Source organism: Catharus ustulatus, chromosome 6, assembly GCF_009819885.2.
Source record: "Catharus ustulatus isolate bCatUst1 chromosome 6, bCatUst1.pri.v2, whole genome shotgun sequence".
NCBI lineage: Eukaryota > Metazoa > Chordata > Aves > Passeriformes > Turdidae > Catharus > Catharus ustulatus.
The window spans coordinates 33,644,019-33,654,906 of record NC_046226.1 but is presented as its reverse complement, the minus strand read 5'-3'; the positions used below and the strand labels follow the sequence as shown (position 1 = coordinate 33,654,906).

General features: G+C 41.6%; 1 protein-coding gene across 1 annotated transcript; it reads right to left on the bottom strand.

Moving 5' to 3' along the window:
• Positions 1 to 28: 28 nt before the first annotated feature.
• VTI1B (vesicle transport through interaction with t-SNAREs 1B) lies at positions 29 to 10,721 on the bottom strand. The gene is made up of 6 exons (XM_033063353.2): positions 10,569 to 10,721; positions 6,087 to 6,145; positions 4,759 to 4,950; positions 3,263 to 3,436; positions 1,290 to 1,351; positions 29 to 336 (listed from the first exon to the last, which is right to left on the bottom strand). The coding sequence occupies exons 1-6, from the start codon at positions 10,681 to 10,683 to the stop codon at positions 243 to 245; spliced, it is 696 nt and encodes a 231-aa protein (XP_032919244.1). The 5' UTR covers positions 10,684 to 10,721; the 3' UTR covers positions 29 to 242.
• Positions 10,722 to 10,888: the final 167 nt, after the last annotated feature.

The window sequence follows — 10,888 nt, the reverse complement described above, 5'->3', positions numbered from 1 at the left end:
GATTTATTCATTTAGTTAATATACAAAATGAGACAATAAAATATTTATTACCTTCTTATTAATCTTACCAGTAGTTCAAGCCTGTTTCTTTTTACTCCCATTCTCTGTCTTTCAAGTGTCAGCACGGTGTCAGTTGAATGTGCTGTCTCATGACTCAGTTCAACCCTCAGACAGTCAAAGGGAGCAGATAGCCCATCCTGTTCCTCATCAGTGGAAAAGCTCATGTTGGTTATGAAGGTTCATCACTTGCGAAAGAACTTGTAGTATACCACACCTCCTAGGATGGCCAGTTCCAGGATGATGATAATTGACAGTAACAACTTATTTGTAGTTACTCTAGAGTTAAAAAATAAAAATGCAAATTTTTTTCACTCTTAACAAGCAGAAAGGGCCAAACTCAATAGTTCATTATTCATTTTCTCCTGGAAATCCTGTTTAAATCTCCTGTTTCAGCAGTAGCAGTTCCGTTCTTCTTCCTTGAAGGGATCATTGCTCTGTATGTGCCTACTCCTTCAGTTAAGCAAAAAGGACAACACTACCTGAAGTCCTGTGCTAAAACACTCATTGTGGTGCTTTTACTTGAACTTTGTTGTTGGAGGAAAACTAAAATCTCAAAATAATAAAGACAATTATAGTAAATATATATATATAAATATAAAAGTAATAAATATAATAAATAAAAACTAGACAGTTACCACAACTCCTTTAGCAATGAGCATAAAGGAAAGGTTGTGAGAGATAAGTACCTACTTGGGAATACAATATATGAACTGGGTTTTTAAGGCTAATTAAACAATACAGCTAAACTGCTGCCAAGGTTTTAGCCATCAAAATAGTACAGGTGTACCAGCTCAGAGTGTCTCATGGGCCAGCCTAGGACTAACTGCTCTACGGCATTGGTGTGGGCTAAACAGATTTTTCTGTGTCATCAGGCATCTACCTCATTCAATGCTGCAGTGATTTATGGCACAGCTTTTCCCAACCTGAATGAGTGGCATCTGAAGGCACCATGAGCACTTCACTGTAACTTGCTTCTGTCCTCACCAGTTTGGATGGTTGAAGACCCCACATCATCCTGACCAACCAGCACACATTCAGTGCTGTTCAAAAGCCTCTACTCCATTAAGCAATTACCGGAGAGGAAAACACACAAAGTAGCATCTGCAGGTGGGCACATGGTCTGTTTACACATTCCCTAAACCCTCCCTCAGTCTCAGCTGATATTCTTTTTTTTCTCCTAAATCCAGCAGGCACTAATGCTCCATGCTGCTGTCAGTCACACCACTCACCTCCGGGACATCGCGCGTAGAATCTTGCGACTCTTGCTCAAGTTCTCACTTGTATTCACCAACTGAAGAGAGACAGAAGTTACTTGTCAGTTAAACAAGCACACATCAACTCTGGAAAGATGCATGTGAGAGTAGCTGGTATTGAAATGCTGCAATGAATTATAGGACCAAGGATGACCACATACTCCCAAAATTAAGACACTACATTGTTTTCAACCCACAATACCAGCTGGAAGCATTGCTTCTTTTCTAAGGAGAAATTAAGACTTTTGTGTATATACTTTCCTTTAGATACATACAAACATATGCAATTTGAGACCACATTCTGCCTCTTTAATTAATATAAAAATATCAGAAAGTTGGTATTAGCTTCTTTCATTGTTTCATTTCACTGTTCTAGTTGTTAACACCAGAAGAAAATTATACTGATGTGTTCACCCCAGTGCATATCAAACTGTCTGAAATGCTGCTCAAGTTCTATCAAAGAAAGAACTGTGTTGCACTGACAGCTCTAAGTGACCCAGTGGGTACAGCTCTGAGTTCTTAATGGATAATCCATTTCAGCTTTGTTTTGCCCAGCAATGAACTGCCCAGTATACCCAGTCAGTTATTAAGAAGCATGTAATGAAGTGAGGTTATAAACAACTAAAAAAGGTGTTGCTTCACAGACATGATTCATTATGTATGGCCACTAGTTTCCAGGTAAGATTTTACTATTCCACTTCCAAACATTCGAGGGCAGTGAAAGGTAAGCTAGGTCCCTTATGTCACAGACACCTGCCTGCACAATTCTTCTGTAGTTTAACATATTGCCCTCATCTGCAAAACTGCTTGTATGTTTCTTTTCACTGAGATGGACTGGACAAAGATGGGAAGAAAACTACCAAGTGCATTTGGAGTTTAGTAGATTTCTAATCTTCACTACAAAAGAACAAGTAAGAAGAAAGTCTGCTTCCAGTTGGAATGTGCGATTCACACAATTCCGCAATTCATTGCCCAAGAGGTTCACAATAGAAGTCACAGACACAGTTTAGTGATGAACACAGCAGTGATGGGTTAATGGTTGGACTCAATGATCTTAGAGGCCTTTTCCAACCTAAACAATCCTGTGCTTTTATGAATGATCTGTTGAGGGACTGTGATGCCTAAAGGACTGCAATATTTTTTATTAGCTAGAGGATAAAAAGTATACCTACAAATCTTAACATCAATTTCCTTTCCTGCTTTCTAACCCAAATTTTGGAACAAGACAAATCAAATTCTGACTGAAATTACAGAACTACTTAAATGAAAAAGCTGCAGGCTTTGTTGCAATGAGTAGAGAACTCCCAAGAGCAGGGGTATGCTTTTTGTTTTGGCTAAGTGGGCTTATTTACCAAACTCAGTGTCCTCTGAAGTCAGTCACCTAAGAGCTGTACCCTTGGGATCCCTTGCATACACAGAAAATCACACCAGTTTGTTAGTTCAAAAATCAAATTGTCAGTTTTGCATACATGTGTAAACAAAACAAGTCAACTAGTTTTTGAAACTTTCATAGCAGAAGCAGAGCTTCTTGAACCTGCAAATTCTGGAAAGCTAGTAACTGATTACTCTTCTACTGAATTTATTTTCATTACATAAGCTTGCTTCCAAAATCTTAACTTTTACTAGTAATCTAGTCACAAGGCAACTCCTTAACAATTTTCTAATCTGTAACTTTCAGTTGTGCTATTTTTTTCTAGCAGATCTACAGGTCTAACTTCCCATCTTGCACAGACACAGCAGCAGACATTTGACACCATGCTTTGGACCCTTCTACAGTAATTGTTTTTCTTTTATGACAACAAATAGAAATGTGTCAGCCTGAATGTGGTCTGTAGAAATATCCAATCGGATTACTATGCTTAGGAAGGTCCCTGAGAGTAATTACTGGCATACAGTTCCCACTAAAGTACCTGAGATTGTTTCAAAGCAATGCCCAGTTTCCTGCTTACCCTGCTCTTGGTGCGCTCCAGCTGCTCCCGCTGCTCCCCGAGCTCCTCGATGATGTCCGTGCCAATCTGATCGGTTTCAGCAGCGATTCGGTGCGAGCGCTCGATGCTCTCACTGGCTCGGTTCAGACTGTCTGTGCCCTGGAGAAGCAGTACCCTCTGTGACTGCAGGTTAGTCTGAAAAATAATGGATGTTTAACTGTTAAGCACAAAGACAGAAGTATTAGGCTTCTGACATTAAAAGACTCCACAGGACATCCATCTGTATTAGCTGTACATACTTCTTATATTAACTGATGCAGCACAGTTAATTTCTGCCAAGCCTCGTTCACTTTGTAAGATTATAGTCAAATCTGGTTAAACCTCAAAAAAGGATACAGCACTGAAGAGTTAAAATAGCTCCCAAAAACTGTCTTTGTAACAATTTACTATTCTATCAAAGAACATTTACATGAAAATAGTATATTTTTTTTCCAGATGCTAACTTTTAATTCCATTCACATCTAAAGTCAGTTTTATTTGCAACTTCACAGTTGGTTGCCAGGGGAATCTTGAAGAGTTTACAATCAAACTGATTAGGAACAAACAGCACTAACAGATGGACTGCTAAGTAATAAAGATCCTCTTTTCATGCCAGTAGCCTGGGCTAGAGGATAAAGAATGTTTGCTGACCTTGAGGTCAGAAGGTAGCTGAAAATAAAGTGTTTTCTTAAGCTTCAGAAAGTCTAATCTATCACCCTGCTCTCAGGTTTTAGAATAATGAGTCAAGAGGAATCAAATACAAAAATCTCCCAAGCTGCAGTAGAAGGAAATACTAAACAAAGAACCCTCCTCAAACCGTCCTTATCTAAGGCAGAAAAATGAAAAGCCCACCTCCATGAACTTTCTGTACAGATGACAGCACTTTGAAGACAGTAAGGAGATTCAGTCTCACTAGCTCAGATATCTTTAAGCCTAACTTGTAAATAAGAAATTGTACTTTTTGAATTGTAGCAGAAAAACCATAGCAAAAAAAATGCTAGAGGAAAAATCCTTATATTTTCTTGACATTATTTACACTAAGATTGCTTAAAAGATAATTCTACCAAAGAACCTATACAATGCATGATTCATGCTTTGTTAGTTTTGGAGATTTAAACTAGGTGAGTTAACCTTTTTTTCATTAAGTAGCATCACTTCCATGTTTTTCCTTCCTTAGGGGAATGATCAAACAAAGAGTTTTGGTACAGAATGTTGTGCAAATGACTAACCACATGGCCTTCAAGGAGTTCCATTCTGATTACATTCCTATCTTGTTTTTAGAACAGAAAATCTCTCCTCTGAGTTCCAGGTGTTCTTTTTCCTCCCTGAGATATTCATGTTACATGGGGAGAGATAGACAGGGAGTTATACAGGCACAGAGGTGGTTTAAAGTAGAAACACTGTAGAAGCAATGCACCTGTGATATTGCTTTTGCACAACCACAGCAAAGTTAGATAAAATTTACATCTAATCCTCACACTCTGTTCATTTTCTGTGGCAAATATTCCATATTTTGTATCTCCTTGGTTTCCACGGCCCAATCCCAAATCTGTGCTTCTCATCTCTCTCTGGAACATGGACAAGTCTCTTCTGTATGCTCGGATTTTGCTCATCATTTGATTGCGGAAAGGCACAGGAGCGTACTTCAGTTCTTCCTCCATTTCCCGCAGCTTTAACAAAAAAAAGCAAGTTTACTCTTTATAGAACCAAATCTATTCTCAGCAGCAGCCATACTCAAAACTCAGCTCCAGATGAAGGGATTCACATGTTTGTGTTGGGCTGGTTGGGGGGGATAACCCCAAACCCCATCTAGTACTGAGTGCACCATGCTACCCAATGCTGTGGAGTCCCTGTGCATTTTCAGATACACAACACCTCAATAAAAAAAGAAATCCCAAACTTAAACGCTTGAGGGTTTTTTTTCCCTGAAACATCACTCTACATTTCAAAATTTAAAGCTTGCACTTTCTTATAGTTTAAGCATTTATAGGATAGGTGTCAGGTTTCTATCACATCTGTGCAACAGAGACAGAATCATAGGATGGTTTGGGTTGGAAGAAACCTTAAAGACCACCTTATTCTGACACCCCTGCCATGGGCAAGGACACCTTCCACTAGACCAGGTTGCTCAGAGATCCATCTAACCGGTCCTTGAACACTTCCAGGGATGGGGCATCAAGAGTTTCCTGGCAAAACTGTTCCAGTGTCTCACCAACTTCACACTCAAGTTCCTTCCTAATGCCCAATCTAACTCTACCCTTTGTCAGTTTAAGGTCATTACCCCTTGTCCTATCATTACTTGCCCTTGTTCAAAGTCCCTCCAGCTCTCTTGTAGCTCCCTTTAGATACTGATAGGCTGCAATAAGGTGAACCCAGAGCCTCCTCTCTTACAGGCAATCCCAAATGTCTCAGTCTTTCCTCATATGAGAGGTGCTCCAGCTCTCTAATCTTCATGGCCCTCCTCTGGACTCACTCCAACAGGTGCATGTCCCTCCTGTACAATTTTAATTGCACCTCCACCACTTTACTTCTTCCAACAAAATGAAGGCAGTATCAAAACCAAGCACTCAAAATCCCCATAAAACACAAGTAAGAATATTTGTCTATATTTATATATGTATCTAAGTATACACAACAGTCTTAACAAACACACACATCCCTATCAGGATCAATCATCAAACATTAAAAAAAAATTAAGCTCCCACCTGCCAGAATAGGATTCATAAAAAAGCAACACTTGTAAGTACTGTTCTTTTTAAGGCAGCAGTCTTTCAACCATCAGGAAGGACAGAAGCCTCACACTCACCGTCTCGTTGGCTTCACGCTGCTTCTCATCGAATTCTCGAACCAGTTTTTTCTTCTCTTCTGGGAAAGTAAAAGCAGTATGTCAGATAAACTATTGAGAAATGACAATAGAATTCCAACTCAACCCACTAAAAACAAGGAAGCTGCCACAGATGGCTGGCTGCAGAACACCAGGTCAAAATTTATTTCAAATGGGAACAGTTTGTTCTTACGACAACTTTTCAGAAGGGAGTGCGGCAAGAGAGCAGAAATCACTCTACCAAATGCTAAACACTGCCTCTGGTGGACAAAAAAAAAAAAATTTCAAATATTTTTCTGACCTTCTGTGCTTCAATGTCCACTGACAGAATTGCATGTTGAAAAACATTTAGTGTGAAAGAATAGCAAAGAAGACAAAGAAGTGGGTAAATAGCTCACAAAAATATTTCTTCGTTTTTGCAAACATGTCAGATTACTGAAGGCTAAACTAATTTGGATTTGAACAGAACATCAGGTCAATCTATGTTTTCAAGTGAGCCCTGAAGGTCCTGGCAGATCTGGCACTCTGCGTTCCCATGGTCACAAAGTACCTAAGTACCGAGGACAAGCATTCCAGATTCTCTGAGATAAAAGATGCCACCAAGGTATTACCTTGGGTTCACAGACTGAAGCCCAAATGCTTCCCTCTTGTGGAATGACGAGTTGTTTGAATCAGCCAAGAACACTACCCATTTTAGTTGTCTGAGACAGTCATTTACTCAGATTTGTGTACCTAGGGCTCTGGAGACCAAACAATGTGTTTCACTGCTGTTACCCTATTTTTAAACAAAACCTTAAGGCACGTATTTTTCATGCGTTAAAAAAACCATCATATCTCTCTAACATCCACCATCGATGAAAGTCTAAATCTGAAACTTTCCTTATATCAACTGAGCAAAAGCACATGTTCTGTAACCTTTTGCAAAAGCACTGAAGATGAACACCAGAGGACTGTTGTAGAGAACTGCAAACAAAATCAAATTCTATCCGAAATCTGATAACTATGCACCTAGCTCAATTCACCTCTCTCAAAAGAGTATTATTCAGTCTTAAACAAAATTCCAGGCAGCAGAAAATATAGACTGACATCTTGGTAAAACCCCTGCAATTTGATATAAGACAAAATTACATAAAACATTATAAAAACATCATCACAGTAAAAAAACTCACTTGATAATACCTTTTGGTAAGCACAGTCCTCTGCAAAAGAAGTAGCTTTTAAACCACTGAGTTCTCAACAGAAGAGAGGAAAAAATTTTAAGTGTTCAAAACACTGGTATATAGCTCCTCTCACATACACAACACTCCTAAGCTGCAGGCTTCCCTGCTCAGTTCAAATTCAGATAAAGCCCAGAATTTAAAGTGTAGAGAACTTAAGACAGAACTAAAACTTATCATCTAAAGAAGGGGCTGTAGTCTCACATAGCACACAAAATTATAACAGACTAAGCTCCATCATGATTGTTAATATATTACACATTAGCTGGAGAAATGCAGTTTCACATCCCAATTTATTCAGGAGGAAATGCTGACTTAGGAGGTTCCTAAATACACTCTCCTCAACTTCCTCCATTGTTTGCCACCATATGCATTTGTGCTGATACCATTGTGTAGCTGGGTTACAAATGAAATCATGGACATGAACTGTGGGAAAACAGCCTTTGAAAGTCAATAATTTTTTCATACAGGTCATTTCACTAATCTGATTCAAGCAGTGCTCTCTTAAACCCACTGCTGTCTCAAAGTCATGGAAACGCATCACAGATCTGGAAAAGCAGCATTTCCCAGCTTTGTTTCTCCCATGCAGACTAAGAAGATGCTGCATTTACAAGTTTGCAACCAAAGAAATGCCAGCTTCCAAAAGGCATAGAATCATGGAATGGTTTAGGTAAGCCAAGCAGCAATAGCTTGACACCGTTTGGCCAAAGGCCAACAAGAAATTCAGCAGTGTTGCTTGAAAATGTTCTACTGGATCTGGCTGGTATCCAGAAATGCCAAAGTACACTGAGAGATTCACCTGGTGTCACTCTGCATTGAGCCACAACTCAAAGTACACACACACAACTTCTAAAATGCAGCAGCTGTGCCTGCACCATGGCAGCATCACCCACAGCTCATCAACATTTAACTGATTTATTTTCAATCAGTTAGGAAGAGATTCAGTAGGAAAATACAGCTAACTGAATTCATGGAGAGGAAAATACACCATTTGAAACTTATCCAGGCTGTTTCTCTTTCTTACAGATTTGGAAGGGGGAAGAAAGAGCATTTCTAGAATTAGCAATTTGTCATCTTGGTTATACAGAGTGAAACAGCATTTCCAAACCTCTGCCCCTCAAAGATGTCCCAAGGACTACAGATTCTGTGTTGCTCCTGGAGCATGTTGATTGTCTTAAAGAGTATTCCAAGGTCTCTTTTATCACCTCCTGAATATTTCGGGATCAGACAACTCAGAAAATAAAGATATACTCCCCTCCTCATAAGCACAAGAAACAAACAAAGAACATTAGAAGAGTGGAATGACTGTACCAGATAGAGAAACTTCTAAATCTTACACTGTCTTAGAAATACTTTCAAAAAAAGTAAAAAAGAAAGACTAGAACAGTTGTATTAAAATGCTTTAGCATGTCTGAAAATTCAACATGCCATTATTTGCAATCTATTGAAAAGAAAATCCCAAGTATTACAAAAATGGTTGCCTGCAAATACTCCATTTACCAAAACCACTACAAACCCCATGGCTCAGAATTCATTGCTCATTGTCAAGGAGACCTGACAAAGTTTTATGTCACCAAGAAATGATCATGCTCATTTCTATAGGAAAATAAGGATTTCTACCAGAAAGGGTATTGCTTTTTAAAGCTTTTTATCCTTTTTGACCACTAGTGAAATTAAGTCAGGTTTGCAAGTTGTCATTTGGGGGTTTCAAGACCTTTTGTGTACCAAACCTTCTGGAAATGCTGATGACAAGGACTGTCACCCTGCATTTTATTAATTTCATTATTAAAGAGAAAGCCAGGTAAGAAACAGGATGTTAAGTGTTTCATGCTCTGTGTTATCTAGCAGAGACTGGTACATTCTGAACAAACTGTTTTTATGATCTGTTCAACTGATCAATTGTGGGAGAATGAACACTACAGCAGAACGTGGCTGACAGCCCCTGCCCATCACTGGGGTACAAAACCTGAGCTCAGCTGCAGCAGCTCATGACAGCCATGGATTATTTTTCCCATAGGAAGGATTTAATAAGAGACATTCAATGACACTGGCAAAATTTCCTTGTCACATTGCTTCCCTTTCTGGTTCTCAGAACACTGCCAAGAATCAGAAGCACGGATCCTTACAGAGGTGTGTTCTGTCAGAGCATTTTACCACTGGTGTGGTATAAAGAATACTCTTAAAGCCAGGCTGTGCTTCTAATACAACTTAGTGTGGCTAGAATTATAGGTTTTCTCTGGTTTGTGTACACAGTGCACAAACCAGACTTTTAAAACAGTCATTTAAAATGTAAACATTCTCCAACAAATCTACTGCTTCTGGTCAGTTCTGACAATAAAAACTGCTTCTGTTTCTGCCAATGAGGTTTTAAATGTGAATCCAACATATATAAATTTAAAAAGCAGGGAAAAAAAACCCCAAACCCCCAAAGCACTGCAATTGTTACAGAATCACAGAATCAATTAGGCTGGAAAAGACCTCTGCAGTCATCGAGTCCAACCTGACCTATCACCACCTTGTCAATCAGACCACGGCACTGAGTGCCACATCCAGTCTTTCCTTAAACACCTCCATGGAGGGTGACCCCACCACCTCCCTGGACAGCTCATTCCAATGTCTAATCACCCACTCTGTGAAGAAACTCTTCCTAATGTCCGACTTTAACCTCTGCTGGTGCAGCTTTAAGACTGTGTCCTCTTGTCCTGGCGCTGGTTTCCTGGGAAAAGAGACCGATCCCCACCTGGCTACAGGCTCTTTTCAGGTGGTTGTGGAGAGCGAGAAGGTCACTCCTGAGCCTCCTGTTCTCCAGGCTAAACTTGAGTTCAAATAAAAACAGCATGAAACAGCACCAAACAGCAACTCTCCCCAGAGACTGATGCTCTGAACCTAGCACGGCAGTGCTTGCCTACGGAGCTGAAATCTGGCAGAGCAGAGGAGCTCCAGGGGAGTGAAGCCACACACCTGCAAAGCCACCAGGACACGGCAGCAGCTGACAACAACACAAGCTAGCCGCCCTCTTCCAGCAGGCTCCTAACAGAAGCGACGTCCCGAATAGCTATAACTGCAAATCCCCACCAAAAGTCTTGAGGAGACACTGCCTTCCCGGCTGCTCAAACACGCCTTTCTAATGAGAAGCACCGAACACTCCGGCCACGGCCCCGCAGCCGGCGGGGCAGCTCCTGCCGGAGGGACCGCGGCCCCGCCCGTACCCTGCTCCCGGCCCCGAGGGACATCCTCCCCGCCTCACCGGCCGCGCTGCCACGCAGCCGCTCGGGGACGCCCCGCAGCTCTCCGTGCAGCCCGCGGAAGATCTCGTGCAGCCGCTCCAGGTGCTCCGAGGACGCGGACCCGCGGCCCGCCATGGCCCCACAGCCCCCGCGCCCCCGGCGCTGCCCAGCCCGACGCTTCCGCCGCCGGGGCCGCCTCGCGCGCTGCCTGCTGGGAGCTGTAGTCCCGGGGAGGCGGCCGTGCCCGCACCGCGCGGGGGCGCTCGTCCGCCGCCGCCACCATGGAGCGCCCCGGACCGGCCGTGCCTGTGCGGCCCCGGGGCTCCCCGGTACCGGCGGG

Coding starts and splice junctions, on each gene's coding strand:
- VTI1B (XM_033063353.2), bottom strand. CDS start 10,683: ATGGCGGGCCGCGGGTCCGCGTCCTCGGAGCACCTGGAGCGGCTGCAC. Junction 1,352..3,262: donor TGGAGCGCACCAAGAGCAGG/GTAAGCAGGAAA, acceptor GTCTCTCTTCAG/TTGGTGAATACAAGTGAGAA. Junction 337..1,289: donor CTACGCGCGATGTCCCGGAG/GTGAGTGGTGTG, acceptor TTTTAACTCTAG/AGTAACTACAAATAAGTTGT.